We start from the raw sequence: 23,966 nt of genomic DNA on the forward strand, positions 1-23,966 counted from the left end.
AGAGATCCTGAGATCGATTTTCACCTTTAACAATCTGGAATTCTCTTTGTTTCTCCTAAGTTGTCCAGATTGTATTATATCCATTTATATTGTTGTAAGGAATATCTTTGGACTCGGGAAACAGAAAAGCGAAAACAGTTGCTGTGAAAATAATAAAGATTATAAACCGACCATTTGGGAGGATGGGAGAGATAAATGGCACCACGTGGAGTGTTTTAAATGGTCTTACAAGCTAAACAGACAACACCTTCGATACACGTGTCTTTAAGTACTTTTTTATTTTTTTACTTTTCCTTTTTCATTTCAGGAAAAAAATAATCTATTATTTCATCCGTTTCTATTTAGTTGTGATATTTTTATCTATTTTAGAAAATTTCAATTCAGTTGCGACGCTTTCATTTTGGATAATAACTTTTCCTTATCTTTCATTTTTTTCTCTATTTCTCTTTTCTTCAAAAATTGTCAAAAAAATCCGTGATTTTAAAAGTATCATAACTAAATCGAAACTGAAGAAATATAACAATCGTGGGATAACTTATCCTTAATCGGTTAAACCCAAACTTCTTTTTTTCGCGTATAAATAGAGATATTGTTGTTATCCTCTTTTCATACTTTACCAAAACTTAGAAAGAATTGAAGAAATAAAAATGGAAGATATCAAAGTTTCAAGAATTGAAGTGAGAGAAAGAGAAGAAGGTGAAAACTATGAAGATGAGAGAGAAAGGGAGAAGAGGCAAAAAGTTAGTGAAGGAGTTGCAAATAATAATGGTGGGGGTTTATGTTATAATCTCCTTTCTAAATTAGCTTCACCTAGGACTCCTAAAAGTAGTACTAGTACTACTAATCATAATGATAATAATCATGTTTTTGATGAGGTTAATATTAATCCTTTTGATCATCAAGATGATAGTTTTCAAGGTTCCATTTCCATCGATGGCGGCGGCACTGATGGTGGTGGTGGCGGAGGCGGTGGCGGAGGTGGTGGAGTGATTAATGATTTCATATCGAATTTCTTCAGTAGAAGTAGTGAGAGTGAAGATGTGAAGAATAATAATAATAGTGGAGAGGATGTGAAATGTAGAAATGAGGTGATTAATAAGTCTAACAAGGTTGATCAAGAAAGTGGTAATGAAAATGGTGGGAGTGAACATAATGGTGGTGGTGGTGGAAGTATCATCTCTAGTCTTGTCCCAGGTATATTTCTGATTTATATTCTCTTTGTATTTCATTTTCTGATAGTAATTATAATAATCGATACACTTCTCTTAAAAAGCTCTTTAAGTGAAAAAAAAATTGTCACTTGTTGAAGCATGGAGGTTAGTGATTTATTGTAAGATTTGTGTGACTATGATTTAGGAGTACTGTCTATATGAAGTATTTGAGGGGTCAACTTTTGCTTTTTTTTGTAGGCATGAGCTTTAATTACTTAATATATTTTATATGCATTTTTATTACAAGTTTCTCTCATCTTAGCATGGCTTTCAAATTCTTTAAGTTGTATATATTTTTTTGGTTCGGTTTGAAATGAAATGTATGCTTTTTCATGTAGCATGTTCATGTCTGCTTTTTCACATAATTCAACGTGCTTTTTTAATAATTAATATTTTTAGCTATGTATACGTAAAAAAATATAAAAAAGTTATAATTTGATAGTATGCATCGAGAGAAATCCAATAAGATCTTACTTGACTATTTTTTTATATAATGGTGATAAATTAGCTTTAAAATTGATCAATAAATAGTGTCATTTCACTTAATGTTTCGTTTAAAACAGAACAGATGAAGTATATTATCTTTATAGCTCCGGAATATATAAATGGTTTGGTAACAAAAATGTTTAGCGGGGTACCTTAATTTTCAAATATTTTCGAGTTTAGTAAGCACGGAAACTGCTAAGGTTTCAAGAAACGAAGCTCTTCCATAACAAGAATTAAAAAGATCTCATGTCATATAGATTCTCCTGCTTCTTATGAATCAAAGGAAAATGTCAAAGATGTCTTGGCCTAGTGGTTAAGATTGATGTGCTATAAGCAATAGGTCACAGCTTTAAATCCTCCTTCCCTTTCTTTGTACTTTATACTGCATTCGTGGATTTATAAATGAAAATATTTTCAAAACAAGTAAACCTTAGGTACCAGCTATCTCCGAGCTTTATTAGCACGAAAACAGCTTTTTTTTATATATTGAAAACGGGAACATTAGGAGACCTCATGTTCCAGCTTTTATGTGTTTAAGGTTTTTAGTACTTTTTTCACTTAAAATGAATTCGACATTTCGATGAAGTTTTTAATTCTTAACATTTTATTTCTATCATTTGCATAGCCTAGATTTATAACGTATATTTTGCTTTGTAATTTATACTCGTCCTGTTTTAAACTAATACTCGTCATACCGTCTAATACAAGAATTTGTGTAAGTTATAAATGGCCGTTTACGCATTAGTAATTGTTGTAATTGTTAAAATTGATGACTAACAATAGAAATGGTTTTGTTTTTGGGCAGAAATGGTGGCTCCTGAAGCTGATGAGGCTTCTATCCTGATTCACTCTGTGGTTCATGACTAGCTCAATCTTCTCTTTTCTTTTTTTGTTTGCAATTTTATGTTATGTTTAACTAACATTTCTAATTTCAGTTTTAATGTTGTTAAATTTGGGATGATTTTTTCTTCTCAAAAGTTTTAGGAAGTATGAGAAGATTGTGTTTCTTTTTTCTTTGATGTTTAAAGGGAAGATGAGATGGGAGTTTATGTTCTGTTACTGTTAAGGTCATGTAAAATTTGTTTATTACGATGTGCAGTATGAGATTAATCAACTTTCTGTTTCAGTAGTCTAGTTTTGGATCATTAATCTCATTCCTGTTAAGCCTTTACCTTCTGTTGGTTGTTATGGTTACTATGATCCGCATTTTGTAGTGATTATATCTCTCTTGTTTTCAATTGAGTGTTTAGCCCTGTTGTGTAGTCTTATATTGTAGGTTGTTTTACTTTTTCCGTGTTTATGTCTTATTGTTTGAGGACAAGTAATGGTTTAGCTTGGAGGAATTTGATAAGTCATTTTATATATACAGTTTTTAGGTGCATTTACGTTGCATTTTAGAGCATTTAGTTTCATATTTAGGTTCATTATTGCATCATATTATTAAGTTATGTTATTCTACTCCTATTCGGCATGTTTTCTTGTTTTTGATAAATTTCAGGTAATGAGAACGTATTTGAAGTATGATTAGCTAAGCTTGTGACTAGGAGCACTTGGAAAGAAGCTAAACTGAATAAGGATGGTACGGACTATGGAAAAGTCATAGAACGAGTTTGAGCAAAAACAAAGTGGAAAATCATTAGAAGAAATGTGAAAAAGGAGTCACGACTCACGTCTACTCTTCTGATGATAACTTTTGATGTGTTTCTTAGAATTGAATGATTCTAGTATATTCGGAAATTAGACTTGAAGAGTTTTCGAACGATAGGTGGCACGCCTCGAGTAGACTTCTAGTCAAAGAGTTATGTCTTTCGGAATGTTGCACTGATTTTGCTGGAATCTGTCATGCGTATGCGCGGATCACTATTCCGCCCATTTAATGATTTATTCAAGACTTTTCTTATCTTTGTAAATTACTTTGCTAGTCATATGAGATTATTTAATATTATTTATATTAGGTTTTTATTCTTTCTCTCTCCTTCTCCTCTTTTCACGTTAGTTTTTATATTCTTAGTTTTTAGTTTCGTTTTATCTTCCTTTTCCTCCCTACTAGTTTTTAAGTAAATCCTAGTTGTTATTTTTCATCTTTAATTCATGAGTTTATTATTTTTATCTATTTTCTTTCATTGATTTCTTTGATTATGCTTTTCTTTGTAAATTTAGATTTCATGATAGAGTAGTTTTTATTTATAGGGTTTGGCAATTCATGCTTATATGATATGATTATTGATTGATTGATTCATGATTTGATTAGTTATTAATTTCTCTAATTGATTAGTGTTTTATTGTTAATCTTGCAATATGATCAATCGTCTGATTAAATATTGCTAATATTGAGTCATAGATCGAGAGATTATACTCTTTCGAGGCTTACCTACAATTAGCAAATCTGATTATGTTAAGCGACCGTACTAGCATTTGTTGATTTGAGAGCGTTAAGACCTGACTATAGGATTAACTTGTGCTCTAGATATCTGATTAATTGAATTATTTAGGATATTTTGATAGATTAGAAGTATAAACATGGTGAACCATTCTCCTAGATCTTTTTACTTTGATTGTCTTTATTTATTAGTTTAGAACCTTAATTCACATATTTTTGATCTTATTTAGTTTTGCCGTAATTTAGAAATTAGATTAAAACGACCATTTCTTTGTGGATTCGACCCTAATTACCTTACTACATTGTTAGAAGGTTTTGCAGGAATTATTTTTGACAGGTGTACGACAACCTAGCAATAACATATATATAGTTCTTTATAATATTTAATTTTATTATTCTTTGTATCTCGAAAAAAATATCAATATCTCTATTCCCTAAAGGAAAAAGAGGGGGACACTAATAAAAAAAACAAAAATGCAAAAAAAAGAACTTTTAGAAAATTATTACTACAATTACACCGTCTTATAAAATCTCTATTTTATAAGTGAACACATGAGAACTTTAGTGTCCCCCTAAAATGCCTAGACCATCCTTATATAATTATTGTTTAAATCATTATTGTCAAAAGAATATCATTGTTTTATTGATAAAATTAATTTCAAAGTTATTTTTTCTACGAATTTTTGTACATCAACGTACGCATCATGTCTCGGACTAGTTCTTTCTCGTAATACAACCCCAAATCAGTTACATGTAGTTTCCCCCATGGGGACTTGTGTTCTAGCTAGATAGCGTTCAAGACTTCAACCAATGCAAATAGAGTTTCGTGAGAGTTGGGACGAGTTGGTTTGCAAATAACATAGTTATCAAAAGAATTCGAGTCTGTTCTTTTCAACATAAAACAATTGAATCGCAGCAGAACTGAATTGAACTAAATTATAACTAATAGAGATGATAATTACAGCTGAATTGAACTTATTGGAGCTGAACTGAACCGAACTTATTGGAGCTGAACCGAACCGAACCGAACTGAACTGAATTGAATTGAATTAAATTGAATTAAATTGAATGTAATAAATATTTAAATAATATTTTAAACAATAATAATATGAATATTAAATTATAATTATAATGATAAGTAATAATAATGAATAATAATAATAGTATTTTGGATATTTTTAAAATATTATTTATATATTTATTACATTCAGTTTAATTCAATTTAATTTAATTCAATTCAATTCAATTCAGTTCAATTCAATTCAGTTCAGTTCAGTTCCAATAAGTTCAGTTCAGCTCAACTCTAATCAGTTCAGTTTAGTTCAGCTCATTCTTTTATTACCACTTTGTTAAATATTATTATTATGTTGGTATAATTTATTTTATTAATTACTGTTATTATTATTATTTATTTTTATATCATTACTATTAAGTATTATTATTATTATTATTATATTATTATTATTATTATTGTTGTTGTTGTTTTGTTGTTTGTTCGTTGTTTCTATATATTATTTGTTTATATTATATTTACTCTTATTATATTATTATTAGGAGGAACATGGTTTAGGTCAAAGCACAAATAAACCCACGTTTTTTAGCCCATAAACCAATCAAATTGCGTCAAGACGGTTTATGATGTAATTTTCGCGGTCCAACCCAATCGTTATTTTTATTACTAAATATTATTATATTATTAAATCTAATTATTAAAATAGTAATATTAATTTACTTCTTAGATATTATTGCTATTATATATCATCATCAAGTATTAATATATTAATACAAATAATATAAAATAATTATTATTAATTACCATTATTATCATTAATTATTATTATTATTATTAATATTTTTTATTTATAACTATCATTTAAAAATATTCAAAATACTATTATTATTATTCATTATTATTACTTATCATTATAATAATTATTTAATATTCATATTATTTATTCATTACTATATATTATTATATTATATATTATTTTAGTTTTTTTCTTTTTCAATTCAATTCAGTTCGTTCGATTCGTTCATCAATTCAGTTCAGTTCAGTTGTTTTATGCCGAAAAGAACAAGCCCTAATTTAAAAAAACAACTTAATGTTTTCAAAATTATCCATAATAAGCCCAACAAAAACTACTATTATGGACTAACAATCTCCAATGTACTGTCCTTAGTACCATGTGTAACTACGTTTTTTGTAAAATCTCAGCTAATAATGGAATGATATGGTACGTTCTGTTTTTGTATGGGGAACCGTGTCAGCAATTACGGCCAATGATGTGGGCTCACCTTTCCCAAGTATTATCTCCTTATCCCGAGTTCTTAATCATTGGTGATCTCAACCAACTAGATCATTATGAGGACAAGTTGGGTGGTGATTCGAGTATTCGAGGCTGGGAGGAATTTACTAATTGGAAACATGATTTACGATTACAAGATATTCCTTTTGTGGGCCCTCGGTTTACTTGGACTAACAATCGCGAAGGATCAGAATTGATTCTTGAGCGTCTTGATCGTACATACGTGTCACCAGCATGGTTGGACAAATATCCCCTTAGCTACGTCAAACACTTTCCGATCCTACATTCTGATCATTCAGCGATTTTTTACCAATCAGAACCGTCCAAACTCATCGACGGCGGCCATACCAGTTGAAAATTGGTGCCTCACACATCCCGACATTCAGCGTATAATTACCTCTGTTTGGCAAAACCGATTGCCGGCTCTCCAATGTACTGTTTCACCAAACATCTTTCCTTACTCCGTCAAGAAATTAAACGTGGTGTTTGGATCATAAGGTGGTCTGGGGTATTGATTGGAAGGACATTTCTATGCAATTAACACCTGCTGCCATGGATATTGATACTATTCCCAAGGAAATGCCTTCATGCACCAACGACAACAGTTACTGGACAAGGCTAGTCTGGCCCACTCCTATTGGTCACAACGCTCTAAGGATAAGTTTATTCAGGATGGTGACCTCTCTACCAAGTTCTTTTTTAACAAAATGAAGCAGAAACAACGTTCTGCATACATTTATCTCCTGAAAAATGCGGAAGGTGAATGGATAGACGACGTCAATACTATTTTTGATACTATCCTCCACCATTTTAAAACGGCCTACACTACTTCCTCTACTCCAATGTTTCCTGATCCGGTGCATGAGGACACTATTGGACTATTGCTTCGGGAACTGAACCTTCCACAATTGTCTGCTACCCAGCAACAACACATTCTTCTTCCTTTTTCAGAGTCAGAGGTTCATGATGCAATGTTTGGGATTGGGAATACTAAATCTCCAGGGTTAGATGGTTCTACCGCGGAATTTTTTAAAACCCACTGGGACCTACTAGGAGTACAGGTGTGCCAAGCTGTTAGTCGCTTCCTTACCACGGGTTTCATTCTGCGCGAATGGAACCAAACGCTTCTTGTCTTACTACCTAAAGGTCCTAATCCTGAAGAGGTTACGCAATTTCGGCCAATTAGCCTATGCAACACAATCTACAAATGTGCGTCAAAATGTTTAGTGAACCGGCTGCGGCCTCTCCTACAACATCTGATCAGTGAATATCAAAGTGCCTTTATTCCGGGACGACATATGGACGATAATATTCTGATTAGTCATGAGCTCACTTATGTTATTAATAAACACCGACACGGCAATGTTCATCTGGCTGCCCTCAAACTAGACATGAACAAGGCATATGACCGTGTTAACTGGGTGTTTCTCTTACGCATCCTCCGTGCGTATGGATTTCCTGAGCATTGGATACGGCTGATTCATCAATGTATCTCTACAGTTACATATCGGATTCTCGTCAATGGACAGGTTTCGGAGGCCTTCAGACCCCATTGCGGCCTTAGGCAGGGTGATCCATTTCCCCTATTTGTTTCTGTTCTGTATGGATATCTTGTCTCGCATGCTTACACTTGCTACGGACATTAGGCACATTGATGGAATTAAAGCACACAGGTATGCACCTCCTATCTCCCATCTTTTTTTTGCTGATGATGCGATTCTTTTTTCAAAGCTTCTGCTTCTTCCTGTGTGAAAATTTCAACACTTCTGGAGCGCTTCTGCTTGGTCTCCGGTCAAATGATAAGTCTTACCAAGTCCTACGTTAAATTTAGCCCAAATATTCCTGATTCTCTGTGTACGGAGTATAAAGGCATTCTAAAGTTGGAGGCTAAAACTTCTATGGGAACATATCTCGGCACACCAGTCGACATACAGGGGAAAAAGACTCAGCATTTTAATTATTTATTGGATAAAATCTCTCAACGTATTACTGCATGGAGTCACTCCCCATATCTCAAGCTGGCAAGTTGATCCTTATCAACTCTGTTCTCATCGCTTCAATTGCTCACATACTCTCGGTTTTTTTGCTTCCTACAACCATTGCGAACAAGGTGGATGCCATGGTCGCTAGATTCTTTTGGAAAAATCATTCAGGTCAAGGGGTTGCGTGGCGACGGAAGGATATTTTGACTACGCCCAAAGGTGCTGGGGGACTCGGACTACGTAGTGTGACGTTTCATAATCGCGCTTTACTGATTAAAAAGGTCTGGCGTATTCATCGGCATTCGGATCTTCTAATCAGCCAGGTCTTTGCCTCCACTAAGATTCCTGCTCACCCAACCTTATCTACATTACATCCATTAAGAGGCCAGAGCTCTTGGGGGGCGCGAGGGTTAGGTCAAGCTGAAAAAATCCTTCTTGATAATTATGCATGGAAAATTGGGCTTAACTCCACTCTACGGGCAGGTCAGAATAGATGGGTTAATGGCCAAGTCCCGATATTCCGCGACCAGATTACACTACGTACTGCAGCTACGGTAAATGTTGGGTCTCTCATATTACCGCAAATGCAAGGGTGGAATATCTCCCGCCTTCATTCTCTATTCACTCCTCAGACGGCTTGTGCTATCCGAGGTTTAGAATTGCCAACACAGGGTCACCAGTCTGACATTCCATACTGGCCTTTCACAGCCTCGGGAAACTACACAACTAAGTCTGGGTACTATTTACTATCTCGACAAAATGAAATCTGTAGCATGACGTCCCCTCGGATTTCGAATTTTTTTCGAATCTTATGGGGACTGCGCATCATGCCAAAATGGAAGCTTTTCCTATGGAAACTCTGGCACAACAGTTTAGCAACAGTTGATAACCTTTCATCTCGGGGCATGTCTGTCTCGAATGATTGCCCTTGTTGTGCGAGGGAACCTGAAACTTGCCAACATCTATTCAGGTTGTGCCCACTCGCTACTACAGCCTGGCGGACCGGTCAGTTGGGCATTATTTCAAACTCCGTCATCTATGTGTCCTTCAGAGATTGGCTCATTGCATGGATATTATATCTTTATCGCATGGATGGATATTCGGGGGATCGCCTACCTAAATTTGTCGCCACCCTGTGACTTCTGGCAGTGTCGGAATAATTTGGTCTTCAACAATGTTAGGCCTGATGCTCACATCTTACAATCAATGGCACACCAAGTTATGCAGCAACATCTCACTTTCCTTGGCAGGGCCGTCTCCTTGCCTCCGGTCCTGGAAGACGGGTCAGGACCACCAGGGTTTCTAATGGCACACTTTGGATCTTCCTTTTGCGGGGTTCCACAAATACACATCCAAGTTGATGGTTCATGGGTTTCTACGTCAGCCTTGGCAGGTATTGCATGGGTGGCTGAAAATGTCAGTACTGCGACTAAGATAGGGGAAGCTACTTGCATTCACGCCGATTCTGCTCTGCTTGCTGAAGCTAAAGCTTGTCTTGGGGCCTTGCTTTGGGCACAAGGCCAAGGTTATCAAGCAATAGCAGTGCATACCGATTCCGAGATCATCGTCCGCAGCTTACTTCAACCACTGACACAACCACTTTCAATAACTTGGACGCTCCGCGATATACGATCAATCGGCCAGCAATTTCAATGGTGTCGGATCACCAAAGTTACTCGTTCTACGGTCCAACTGGCACATGATCTCGCTAAAAGGGCCAGACAGGGGCAACTACCACTGCTCCACCTTTAATTGCTTTTTGTTATTTTTCTTTTCTGGTACGTTTTTCCGATGTCCAAAAAAAAAAAAAAAAAAAAAAAAAAAAAAAAAAAAAAATTATCCATAATATGAGTTAACCCGGAATAGTCTCAATGCTTTGAGCCTTGAGGCTCAAGCCAAATCAGTTCAAAGTTGACCACTTGATTATGATAGTCCTACATCCAATATAAACAATATAATCACGATATTAGATATGATATCATCCTGTACGTAAACATTTTGTTAATATTGTCTAGATCTTCTCACTGTAATTAGAATCCTACTAGGATTATATCTCCACACTATGTATATTTGACTTGGAAAATATATAGATTCTTAGTATCTCAATATATATATTTGAGAACGTATTGTGTCGGACTCGTCCGATCATAATCTTTGGTTGGACGACTTTCAGGTGGTTCCACTTTTTTTCCAGTTAGTCTTAATTTTTTTCAGGTAGTCTTCATTTTTTCAGGTAGTCTTTATTTTTTTTCAGTTAGTCCATTATTTCTTTTAGTTGGTCCATTATTTGTTTCAGTTGGTCCATTATTTGTTTCAGTTGGTATACATATTACGAAACAAAGTCCAACTGAAAGAAAACAAAGTCCAACTGAAAGAAAACAAAGTCCAACTGAAACAAAACAAAGTCCAACTGAAAAAAAACAAAACACTAACCTTTGTTTCAGTTGGTATACATTGTTGTACTTGTTTGCCGTAACTTGATCTTCATACTGCTGTTCAACAATCGTACGTGACCATCATCAACAGTGGAGACATCAACCACGGCCTCCATCTCGAATCTGATCCCTTGAAGATCCTCATCAAAATCGATATTTTCTCGAAGGTATTGCGTAACATTGGCCTTGGCGTAACTCAAAACTCCACAACTCACATAAGAAGGAAAATCATTCTTGCAAGTAGTTAGAGCACCTGTAATGTAACCCTCAAGAATCTCGGGATACTCTGGTGTAATAGTAAAAGTAACCCAAATTAAAAAACTTTGTTTTGAGGTACCTTGCAAAAGATATTATGGTCTTCTTGGTAAGAAGATTTTGGGTTGTTGCAATGTTGGTGGATCTCATGCCAACGACGAAAGAGTAGAGAGACTTTGATCTCATGGCATTCGCTTTTCGACGAAGCTACTTGTTTAATGGGGTTCAGCGGAGGAAGAAGATGAAGAAGCATCATTTTCGCGGCTTCGTCCGACGAAACATATTGGGTCAAACGGTCTGACCCAATAGTTTCACTATATATTTATATATATAATTTAGGCATAATTAAAAATCAATAGAAACCCCTAAGTTATTTACAAATTATTAGAATAGACGGTCTAATTTTAACATAAAATTAGACGAACCCAATACCGATTTTTCTAACAAGCCCATTCCATTTTACTCTAACTCAACACTATTCTAGTCATCCCTTCTCTTTTCATTCCTTTCTTTGTTTTCTTCATTCTTGAACTACAACACACAATTTCAAAAAATAACTCGGTAGTCTTACCAAACGGATTAAATTAGTCACTAAATGGATTAAACTAATACTAAATGGGTTAGAGAAGTCATCACTGAGTGGATTAAATTGGTCACGAAATAGATTAAACTGATTACTAAATAGATTAAACTAGTCACTATATTAAAAAAAGGTTACAAGTTCTCTTCTTAATATTGGGCTTAAAACATGCCTAATTTTAAACTAAAAGTATACGGTCTCTTACAAGACCAACTGTAAGTTGTTTAAGTTATGAAAAAGATTACGGTGATTAATTTTTTAAAAAAAGATGATGTAACAGATTTATAAGTTTTTACCAGAATAATAATCTTAACTAAATATATGATCTTGTATTATCAAAATTAAATAAGGGGTCTGATGTTGATTAGTATTATGCAATATTACTATATCTTACTAGTGAATATGTCCGTTTACACCAGTATTTTGTTATACGATGATGTCAAACACTTGATTGTCAAAGCGCGGTTTGAAAGAATTCAAGCCTTTTACCAATTCTTACTCAATTAGAACGTTATTATACAAGTACTAAATCACAAAATCACAACTTTTCAATGGTCCAAGTCTCAAATCCTGTCATATAACAAGAAAATTCTTAATTCTACAATCCATAATATACTTCATAACACTATAAATTACAATCCAAACTGATTGTATTATTACAAACTCTCAAAATCATAAGCTTTCATTTCCAGTTATTACAACAACCAATACATCAATTACATTACAACATACATTATTACATACACACATACACTCATACATACATTATCAATATAATCTACCAAAATGAACGTGAAAACCCTCAAAAAAGTAACTAAGCCTTTGATAATCTTAGTTTTGTTGCTAAGTTTTAATGTTTTTATACAACATGCAAGTTGTAGGATGCTAAAACAAAGCTTTCTTGATCATGAAGTTAAAGATGAGAGCAACAAAATGTGGTTTAAAGAGGTCGCTAAACTTTTCTTCCAAGTTAAAAGCACATCTCCTCCATCGACTTCAAACCCTACATGCAATACTCCTGTTTGTACACGTAAATGAGTCTTACTCTATCATTTTTGCGAGGTCAGGAAATTGGTCATGCAAGAATTATATGTGGTACATAACAACAAAAGAAATAATTTAATGGTTTATTTATTTATTTATTTATTTATTCCTTAGTTATATGTATAAACTTTGTATACAAGGATTCTTTCAAGTACTTATTGTTGGTTTGTGATTATGTTGTAAGATTTAATTTATTCTTTTATAAAAGAGTGTAAGAATGGAGTGCATATTGCATAGTACGTAATATATATATGTAGGATTATTAATGTAATCCTTTTTGATATAATGATTTGAAAATATTCTTCCTACTTTACACTATACTAAACAAAAATTGGGGAATATAATGCATGCAGTGAGAATTAAATGAAATTTCTCTTGTGCATCATGCTTCGTGTACGTTTTAGTATTTTTCTTGTAACGAAAATTTTCATTAATTGAAGGTCAAACATCATCTACAATAATCTCCGTTCTAGTCTTATAACTTAAACATTTATATTATCGTAATGGCCCTCTGTCCCTCGTATTTTATTTTATTTTAAGTTTTCTTTGTCTTTTTCAAAGAGTATAAAAGATGGTGACAAATTCTCAACGAGTTATAAGTAAAATTATTATATGTAGAAAAGATAATTGGTCCGAATACCAACCCCTCTTAGGCTACTAGCAGGCAGGGCACACTAGCTTAGAGGCTAGGTACAAGGTTAAACAATCCAAAAGTAATGTCCCAACACATTGTTGGGATGAGGATTCGAATCCAGAGAAATACACTGAAATTCGGGGTGTTACTTCACTGAGCTACCACCCCTCCCTCAAATTACATATATAATCTTATAAAGTTCATCTCAATATGAATTTCCAAATTATAATTTATGATTTTTACTTAGCAAATAACTAAAGACATAATCGATCGATGGCACATTGTATATAGATCGTGAATATTCCCCATAGGAAGATTAATATGGGGTTGATACTTGAGAGTAAACACAAGAAGCGACGCTCTTGTCTAGCTTCATACTGACCTTGGTAGTTTCCTTCTTGATATTTCACTCAACAATTTGAGCATTCCATATAAACTTTCTATCTTCTATATGGGAGATCAAAGTTCAAATCTTAGTGGAAGTAAAATTTCAGTGTTGTTAGAAGGAGGGGGGGGGGGGAGGGGGGAGGGGAGGTTTGGAGCTTGTTGGACATGTGGGTGAGTAACCGTGTACGAACACACCCATAAAAAAATCATCTTACCAGTTACCACAGGTTTTCGAAAAAGGACAAAAAAAAAATGTAGCTTGATTAGTGCCTTGTTGAGATAATGTAAGTTATAGTTCACAAAATAATTAAGAATCATAATGGCTAGCGTAAGACGGACAACAACGTCTAAGCCATCATGCATCTTTTCTTTATGCTTCTTATACCAATTCGTTTAGTATGAGCAACATTGGTGGCTGGTGGCTGGTGGCTGAAGTTTGGTAGGAGAAACATTTGAAAAAGACATTCTTTTTCTGTTGATTTGCTCGAAAATACTTGCTCCGCATCTTAATAGATGCATCATATTGACTTTTTATACTATTAAAATATTAATTTTCACCATATTTATTTACTAATTTACAAAGAAAAATATCATCTAATTGTTATTGGGTTAATCTCAATGTATATATATTTGCAGAATATTTTTTTTTTTGTAATTTTCAATAATATATAATTGAGGATATTGATGGTCAAATGTGTACATCAACAAGTGTGTCCAGTCAACATAATTATTGAGAAACAGAGGAAGTATTACCTAAGTTTAGATTCCAATCCAGAGAGCTTGAACTACTTAATTCGTCTTCTCACACTAGGGGAAAAAACATAAAGGGCTGCGCAGGAAGGGCTGCGCTTTTCGTAAAAGCGCAGCCCTACTAGTGAAGGGCTGCGCTTTTTTAAAAAAGCGCAGCCCTTCCTGAAAAAATTTGAAATTTCGGAATCGCGGGCTTTGAAATATTGAACGGAATTCGTCAAATATATTATCCCTCATTCTCTCTCCTCTCTCACGTCCCTCATTATTCCTTTCCTCCTTCTCTCTCATCCTCTCTTCTCTCTCATCCTCTCTTTTCTCTCAAAAACTCCCATAAACATTTGCGACAAAAACCTTGAAATGATTTGCACTAAACATGGCGACGGAGTCCGATTGCCTATTGTGATACCTTTTCGGAAGCGGAACGAGCGAACGAGTCAAACTCACCGCTATGCCGTGACGTTTAGGCTTTTTAAGCCATCCGAGTTCGTTTAAGCCTCCAAATACCCATTTTAAGTTTTTCCGAAAAAATTTTTTCCCCTTAAATTATGTATTTGGGTTTTGTTTTATATATTTAAACATTATTAGGTTGTAGTTCTTGTATTTTCAGATCTATAATGTTCTTGTATACTTCTCTTTGTTTATATTTATATGTTTCTTATTTACTTTTTTTGTTTTGATTATGTTTGTATATTCTCTTTTTTGTTTTGATTAATGTTATGTTCTTGTATACTTCTCTTTGTTTTGATTAATGTTCTTGTATACTTCTCTTTGTTTATTTGATTAATGTTATTCTTGTATACTTCTCTTTGTTTATTTTGATTAATGTTATTCTTGTATACTTCTCTTTGTTTATTTGATTAATTTCTTGTATACTTTCTCTTTGTATATAATTTCTTGTATTTTCATCTTGTTTTGATTAATGTTCTTGTATACTTATTGTATACTTCTCTTTGTATATTAGTTTTTGTTCCTTTTGTTTCATTTCGTTTCATTCTTTTTAATTGTTTTGGGTTTAGTATTTTCGTTTCGTTTCTCTTCTCTTCTGTTTAATTTCAGAAAATGTGAGATTATGAGTAAAAAAATGACAAAAATTTTTTTTTTTGGTAGGAAGGGCTGCGCTAGTTAGGAAAAAGCGCAGCCCTTCTAGCCCAGAAGGGCTGCGCTTTTCTAGCGCAGCCCTACTTAAAAAGTGAAGGGCTGCTACTGAAAGGGCTGCTGTCAAAAAGCGCAGCCCTACATGCCTTTTTTAGCGCAGCCCTTCTTCATTTTTCCACTAGTGTCAAGATTGATCGTATCTAGAAATGACAATGGGTCCTGGAATCAACCCGATCCAAATCCGCTAGGACCGACCCAGTTATAAGGGTTTGGGTCCATATATTTTAGACACAATGGGTCCGCGTCGGGTCTATGTCTCAGAGAGCATGGGTCGGGTCTCGATCCGGGCCCACATATGCTAGACCCATATCCCACACACAGACTCATTTACATATTATAATTTTTTCTTTTACCTAAATTCTAAGGTTTTATGAGTTGTGATTTGTGAACTCGTTAGTGTTGTAACTCCATCTAAGACTTGTAACTTTGAAAGTTGTAACATTTTAAGATTTTATGAATTAATTTTAAATTTTTTTTAGATAGTGCTTTCATCATGGATGTAGGAACTATATATATTAGGGCGAATTTTTTTAATTACATATATTCAAAATGTGATGAAAACCTAAAAATAAGAAGAGCCATTTAGGACCCGTTGACTCTCCCCTCAAAAAAAAAAAAGGTACTATGGACCCGCCAGACCCGTCCAATTGCCATCCCTAATCGTATCATATACTCCCACTGTCTTTCTTTAGTTGCTACATTTACTTTAGCACCCAGACCAAGAAAACATGTGGGGACCATTGAAAAGTAGAGTAATAAAGCATAAAGTAGTTTTTTTTTTATGATGAAGACAAAAATAAGGGTATAAAGGTAGATAATATGTGGGTATCACATTGTAAAAGTAGAAATATATAGCAAATGTAGCAACTAAAAAGAAACATGTCTAAATGGTAAACTGTGGCAACTAAAAAAGACGAAAAGAGTATATATACTACCAACTAGTATCCCTTGGTGACAAAATGCGCAAATAAGTACATGCACCCAAGTGCATGTAGAGCATGGTGCATCATTTTCTAAACTACGTCGTTTTATCATTTTTAGAGTCTATAATTTTGAAAAATTATTGTTATTTGCTTCCTTAAATTTTGCAACTAAAGATTCATTTTTCAAATTTACAAAAGATATATGTTCTTTTACCTTAAGTGTAGATGTTCATTTACTATATGTTCTTTTCGTTATAACCTTTGCTCTTTTATAAATATAAATTTACACATTCTTTAATTTTAAGTCGTGTGTTTTTTTTTTAAACTATAAAAGTTGTTGAAAAAAATTTGTGTTCTTTTATATAAATGTTATTTTTTTTTTTTGGATGCATAATGAGCATTGTGCACCCTAGTGCATAATCCACACTTGGGCCAAAATATATCAGAATATTAAAAAAACAATAGAAAGGTAGATGTAGCAATTCACTTGAATTTAGGATTTTTTTTTCCTTATATATAACATTAATCGATCAATATGGTTGTCTATAACAAATTTCTCATGGCTTTTATTTAATGAAGTTTTTATACATCAAGCATACAAGTAGTAAAAATAAACACAACCCGCTAACTCGGCCCGAAGGTCTTTAGCATGTTTAAATAAACGGACTGACCCGACAACCCGTTTAATAAACGGCTAGAGCAAGGATTAAGGATTTTCAACCCGTTTACCGACAAATTCGACGCGATACAACCCGTTTACCCACTCTACCCAAGCATGACTTAAACTTATTCACTACCAAAAAAAAAACAACCTTCACTATCAAATGTTAAGGAAATACTTCATTGGGCCAAATATTAAGATTACTATACATTATAACATCTCAACATACAAAAAACATAGAAGAAAAAAACAACGGCCCAAATTGAAGAAACCCTAGCAAAGATGTTATACTACTTGAGAACAGAAATTAGGGTTTTTGCTCTGATCTCTCGCTCTCTCTCTCTCTCTCTCTTATTTCTTGAAACATTGAAGAAGTAGCGCGGCTGAAGAGAGAACACTAATTTCTCTCTTTCATTCAAATCTTTAACAATGGTCAGTCTTTTTCTCTCTCTTCTCTTATTCTACAATTCGTTCTTAAGATTATGAATTTTCCGCATTGTATAATATAAATGTTTATAATGTATAATATGGATTAGTATTTAGATCTGTTGCAATCTATATTATTATTTGTGTTTGTAAATTATTCGACGTGGGTTGATTTTTCCTTGAAAAAAAATGAACTGGGTATTATTTTTCTGAGTGGAATTTTAGTTGATGATGTTGTGATGAGTAAGTGTGGATTGATCATCATCTGGGGTTAGAGAAGAGGAGTTTCAATTACAGTTTGATGTAGTGATTTTGGTACATTTGTTTTTTGGGTTTATTTGATGTTGAAAATTGGTAGAAGTTTTGATTTTAGATATGTATCGTTGCTTTTGAGCTCGGGTTATTAGTGGAGGAAATTTTTGACTGAGGATTGTATGTAAGGTGATGCTGTATTAGCTAGTTGGCTAGTTGCTGCCGTATACGACATTATTGGTTGACTAGTAGGTTGGTGGGGATGGTGGTGCTGGGAATGCTGATGATGGTAACTACCTTTTTTCGTCGTTGCCAACGGATGTTTACAGCGTGAGGGATCTATAGATGTAGTTCCCAGGCGGGGAAATGACTAGAGTTTTTAATGTTGGGGATCGTGTAGTGACAATGTTTCTACATAATTTATGTCGAAAAAATGGGATTACCAGTTTCGGTTTGTTGGGAAATTGCATGTGCAACTGATTGCCACCATGAATTACAAATTGCGGTTGAAATAGTGTGGTGTTGTGAATGTGCGTAAGCGTAACTGTGTCTCGGAGTGACTTGTTTCAGATATCTCCTTCCATTAGTTTCCATTGTGGTAGGCATATTGTTTCTTTGGTGAAACATCCAGAGTTATGTTTTTGAACTGATGGTAATGTCAGGTTGTTTAGGAAATGAGCTTATTGGTTTTATCTTCATTGATGATCATATGCATATTCTCATGCTTTGTTCTTTTTCTGAATTGCAGGCGAGAGGGTTGAAGAAGCACATGAAGAGGCTCAATGCCCCAAAGCATTGGATGCTTGATAAACTTGGTGGTGCATTTGTAAGTGGATCAATTTTTTCTATCTGTGTAGCTAGCTAAAGCACGTCAATCATTGTTTTAATTGTTTCTTATCATGCTGTTCAATTGCTGTGCAGGCACCTAAACCCTCATCAGGTCCCCACAAGTCTAGGGAATGCTTGCCCTTGATCCTCATCCTGCGTAACAGGCTAAAGTATGCTCTTACTTACCGGGAGGTCATTGCTATCTTGATGCAACGTCATATCCTTGTTGATAACAAGGTCAGGACTGATAAGACCTACCCTGCTGGTTTCATGGGTATGCTCTCTTTCAAGTGCTACTAAGATTTTGTTTTATAATTCTAAGCATCATATGTATATATATTTAAAATTTAATACTTTGTTTTGTTCATTGTTCTATTTCTACTCAAAGGTGCTGTGTCTAGTAACATACTTCCTCCGTTTTGAAATAAGTGAAACACTTCTCTCTTTTATGTGAGAGCTTTTTTAGAGAAGTGTTCTACTTATTTTAGAACGGAGGAAGTATATTGAGTGTTGCTGGTTTTCAATTTGTTCGTAGAACAATCTTAGAACCTAATATCATTTGAATTTCTTTGGCACTGGTTTAATGGTAAGGGTTTTGTTTTCAGATGTTGTCTCGATTCCCAAGACAAATGAAAATTTCCGTCTGCTTTATGACACAAAGGGCAGATTCCGCTTGCACTCAGTCAGAGATGAAGAGGCTAAGGTTTAATAGCTATTGCTTTTGAATTGTACCATGTTCAGCTCCTATTGATTTATTTTAATGTGCTCTCTTTTTTCTTAAGTTTTTCCCTTCTCTTTTTTCTAACGATCTTTTTGAAAGAGTTAATATCCCGTTCTTGTACAATACTACAACTGCATTTCTAGTATACTTATTTTGAGACTTGCCTTTGTGGTTTGCAGTACAAACTCTGCAAGGTTCGATCTATTCAGTTTGGCCAGAAGGGCATTCCCTATCTGAACACTTATGATGGCCGAACTATACGCTATCCTGACCCACTAATCAAAGCCAACGACACAATCAAGCTTGACTTGGAATCAAACAAGATTGTTGACTTTATCAAGTTTGATGTTGGAAATGTTGTTATGGTGACTGGAGGGAGAAACAGAGGGCGTGTTGGAATCCTCAAGAACAGAGAAAAGCATAAGGGAAGTTTTGAGACCATTCACATTGAAGATGCCGCTGGCCATGAGTTTGCTACTCGTCAGGGCAATGTTTTTATCATTGGCAAGGGCACCAAACCATGGGTGTCTGTTCCCAAGGGTAAGGGTATTAAATTGACTATTATTGAGGAGGCTAGGAAGAGGCAGCAAAAGGAAGCTACAACTGCTTAGTTGGATTGGTAATAGTCTTCTATACGATGTACGCGTTATTTTTTACTCCTATTTCAGTACAATTTTGGCTTTTTTGACTTGCGGTGATAGATGTTTATTTGCTATATTGGAGATGAACATGATTGTAGCTCGACCTTATTATTCTTCATTGCAAGATTTTGTTCCCTTTGCAGAAGTGTTTTTAATGTTTTGGGATATTGTGGTATCAGGATTTGCTGCTTTGCGAAAATCGTAAATTCTTTTACTCGTAGGCGTTGATCTCCTTGTTAAGTTTAGTTGTTTTATTAAAGCCCATATACCAGTTCATAGTTTAACTGTGAGAATGCATATATGCCTTTTGTTGGACGACTGAATCATGTGCTTAGTAGAGGGCAGTATACTAGAACTTTTGGACGATAACGTTGCAAGTACTTGGGTGCTTCTGTGTTGTAGCCATCAACAACCTAACTATTGTACCAATCTGGAAGCCTAAAACTTCCTTTTGTGGTGAATAATGTTGGATGCTTATATCAGTCACATGTAGTCATGTAGAATAATGGAGTGAAAGTAGGTTGCTATCTGATCTTCAAGGCATCAAATGTGCATGAGTTCCATTGACAATCTTTCTAATCGAAATGCCATCTTAGTTTACCAACGTACGGTGAGAATGGAGCTCGATTTTGTGCGATTGCAATGTGATCCAAGATTTGGAGTATCATGTGCAAGGTTTTACTAACTAAACTAGTTGGCATTTTTATGAACATAAGGCAATGTCTTGATTTAATGTGACATAGTAATCTCATTTTTATTTGCAAAACGTTGTAACTTTTGTTTCTCTTGATGCTGTTTTTGAGGTCTCTTCATGATTCTCGACAACCCCCCAATTCGGATTTCGACATCTCAACCCCGTTACTCTTCTTTTATCAACACCAAAACTCCAGCATCCTAACCACCATGAATCATGAACCCAATGCCACCATAAACCACCCACTACAAGCTACGTCACGAGATCTATCCAAGGGCACCATCCTTTGAAACCATCGTAAAATCGACAATATTACTATCATTTACCACCACAACCACGCCATTGAGCACATCAACCACTAAATCTGGAATATGACGGTGAGGAATTATACGATTTGACCCTATCATGGCCAGTTTGGCTAAGAAGGTTCCAAATGCGAAAAGTATGAAGATCTTTTATCATTGAAGTGAAATTGGAGTAGTGATACAATTGAGAATTAGAACCGACGAAAATAACATTATGAGTCCTGGGCGAACTAAGATAACATTCACTTTACCTAAAAAGTCAAGTTTTCGGGTTGATCAAATTCAGTTGGGTGTAAATATAAGGTGGAATAAGGGCTTATTAGTTCCAAAGAAAAGTACAAAATACCTTAAACAAACTATCACTTCTTACTCGCCTCCCTTCCAATATATATTAAGATATAAACGAATGAGCTTTGAACCACAAAGTATCCGATAACTTCGTTTTCCAATTCTTTTAAGACACGTATATGGTGATGAAGAAGGGGGAAGTTACACACATATGGTAGGATCAAGAAGGGGGGAAGTTAGAGAAGTGCAACCACCTTGTGTAGCTTTAGTGGAAGTGAAATGACTTAGTACCCATTATCTTCTATACTTACTACTTGGTTTATCAACACTATAAAGTGGTTAAACTCACATGCAACCGACATTGCGGTTGTTGAAGACATGACCATAAATGTATGATATATTACATGCGCCAATATAATCTCCATTTATAAGTGACAATTAAATGAAGAATCACATTATTTTAAGTGATACTACTATATGGTTAGGACGTAAAACATTTTCAGTGTAAAATAACTTTCATGGAAAACAATTTACAATGGAAAACACAATTCCAAAATTAGTTTTCCGTTATTTGGTTTGATGTAAGAAAAATGATGAAATGAAAGGAAAATGAAAGGGAAAGTAAGGAAGTAGTGAGAGGAGTGTACAAGAGTGATAAGGAAAATAGTTTTCCCTTCATTTTGAAAGGAAAATGGTTTTCCATCATTGGGAGAGGTTTTTTACCCAAGGGAAAGTGGATTTACACTCTTTTGCCAACTAAACAATGTAAAACTGAAAATAGAGGAAAATAGTTTTCCGGTAAAACGTTTTACACCCTACCAAACGGAGCCTTAATGAAATAATTAGAGTGCTAGATGTTTTAGGTGTCAATCAAGAAGAGTATTAAATTTATGCAACTTTGACACACAAAGATCAAATATAGAAGACACCAAAATAGTATTTTGACTTGGACCCACCTACACCATAAAACATTGCAATTGGGAATCTTTGGTAAAGAAGGATAAGGAAGAGGAAAGAATAAAGCAAATTCCAAAGGTAAAAATTCCGCCTTACCATAATGTCCATATCATCGCATGTCCACATATGATGAGCATATGCACCAATCATGCTTTAAGAAATTCGATCTTAACTTCCATGGCTTATCATAGGAGCTCGGTTGAGTTATACTTCCTCCGCCCCAAAAACGTTGCAACACTTGTATTTTTAGAGTTACACAAATTATTATAATAGACGGTCTAATTTTATTATAAAATTAGACAATTCAAGCCTACATTCTCCTAATAAGCCCATTCAATTTCTCTCAAACCTAACACTATTTTTAGGTATCTTGCACCATCATAGTCGTCAATTTCTTCTCCTTCCTTTATTTCCCTTTGAATTTCGAATTAGAACAAACACTTTTTAAAATATTCCGACAGTCTTACAGAATGGATTAAACTAGTCACTAAATGGATTAAATCAGTCACTAAATGAATTAAAGAATGTTATTAATGTAGATTAAACTGGTCACTAAATAGATTAAAATGGTCACTAAATAGATTAAAATGGTCACTAAATAGATTAAACTAGTCACTATATTGAAAAAGATGATTTATTCTCTTCTTAATATTGGGCTTGGGCCGCGCCTACTTTTAAATTAAAAGTAGACGGTCTCTTACAAGACTAACTGTTAGAGTTAAACTTTACAATTTTTGATCGAGGATTTCCGTCACTATATAAATAATAATATCGTGATGTGAAACTTTATTAGATTTATGTTAATGTATAATTGATAGAGTATTAAACTATTCCTAGGATTCTAACCATCAGTTTAAACATTTGGTTGAGTTGGTCATTTGACATGGTAACAGAGCCAGCGTGACATAAAAGTCATGGGTTCAAATCTCATCCACCCCCTCCTTTCTAAGTGGAATATTTAGCGCCAGGTACAAGGGAAGCCTGTGCTGCATCCACACTTCAAGCCAACTATTCCTAGGACTCCAAACATCAACTTAAACTTTTGGTTAAGTTGGTCCTCTAACAGTAGTTTCAAAATATAATTGTTTTGATAATTTTTATTAATACGTAATAAAAGATATTTATGTTGAAAATTATGTATTAAAGAATGTGAAAACTCAAGTATTACATTTTTTGTAAAGCGGAGAAAGTAGAGTATATGTTAAAATCATAGTGATGTACGATCTTGTTAGCGTTGTCTTAGTGTATGTTTTAATTAAAAAATTCAACTATTATTTACAATTTTGATTCATTGATAATTAAAATTAATGTTCTAAATTATGGCTTGAATATTAAGTATATAAAAAAAATTATGGCTTGACTATTGTGATAATCAACTTTGTAGATAAAAAATAAATAGAGAAAGTGTACTACTATATGTCTATATTCCATTTGCTTCTTTTATGTGATTACATGTTACTATTTATAGTTAAAGATCGATTTTTTATTTTCAAAAGTATTTACCACTAAAACAGTGGGTGGACTCAGTTAGGATTGATTGACTATGCTTTTACGATAGCTTACCAATCTTTCACTACAAAATTTGAATAAATTACTACAGCTATTGATCCCAAATAATAAGTCACATATAGGTTGAATTATTTTTATAATAAGAATCGAGGTATA

At 34.2% G+C, this 23,966-nt stretch overlaps 2 protein-coding genes across 2 annotated transcripts; both read left to right on the top strand.

Moving 5' to 3' along the window:
• The first annotated feature begins 517 nt into the window (after nucleotides 1-517).
• LOC104892543 (uncharacterized) lies at nucleotides 518-3,666 on the top strand. The gene is made up of 2 exons (XM_010678506.4): nucleotides 518-1,194; nucleotides 2,503-3,666. Exons 1-2 carry the CDS (start codon nucleotides 648-650, stop codon nucleotides 2,562-2,564), a joined length of 609 nt encoding a protein of 202 aa, XP_010676808.1. The 5' UTR covers nucleotides 518-647; the 3' UTR covers nucleotides 2,565-3,666.
• A 13,797-nt stretch (nucleotides 3,667-17,463) lies between these two features.
• On the top strand, nucleotides 17,464-20,202 carry LOC104892544 (40S ribosomal protein S4-1). The gene is made up of 5 exons (XM_010678507.4): nucleotides 17,464-17,621; nucleotides 18,616-18,693; nucleotides 18,789-18,969; nucleotides 19,301-19,398; nucleotides 19,596-20,202. Exons 1-5 carry the CDS (start codon nucleotides 17,619-17,621, stop codon nucleotides 20,025-20,027), a joined length of 792 nt encoding a protein of 263 aa, XP_010676809.1. The 5' UTR covers nucleotides 17,464-17,618; the 3' UTR covers nucleotides 20,028-20,202.
• The last annotated feature ends 3,764 nt before the right edge of the window (nucleotides 20,203-23,966 follow it).

The sequence above is a fragment of the Beta vulgaris genome, chromosome 5 (assembly GCF_026745355.1).
Source record: "Beta vulgaris subsp. vulgaris cultivar EL10 chromosome 5, EL10.2, whole genome shotgun sequence".
NCBI classification, from domain to species: Eukaryota; Viridiplantae; Streptophyta; class Magnoliopsida; order Caryophyllales; family Amaranthaceae; genus Beta; species Beta vulgaris.

Bases quoted from the DNA above. Each gene is read 5' to 3' on its own strand.
- LOC104892544 (XM_010678507.4), top strand. The intron at 18,970-19,300 runs GTATGCTCTCTT...TTTTGTTTTCAG, and splicing joins CTACCCTGCTGGTTTCATGG to ATGTTGTCTCGATTCCCAAG. The intron at 19,399-19,595 runs GTTTAATAGCTA...TGTGGTTTGCAG, and splicing joins TCAGAGATGAAGAGGCTAAG to TACAAACTCTGCAAGGTTCG.
- LOC104892543 (XM_010678506.4), top strand. From the start codon at position 648: ATGGAAGATATCAAAGTTTCAAGAATTGAAGTGAGAGAAAGAGAAGAA. The intron at 1,195-2,502 runs GTATATTTCTGA...GTTTTTGGGCAG, and splicing joins CATCTCTAGTCTTGTCCCAG to AAATGGTGGCTCCTGAAGCT.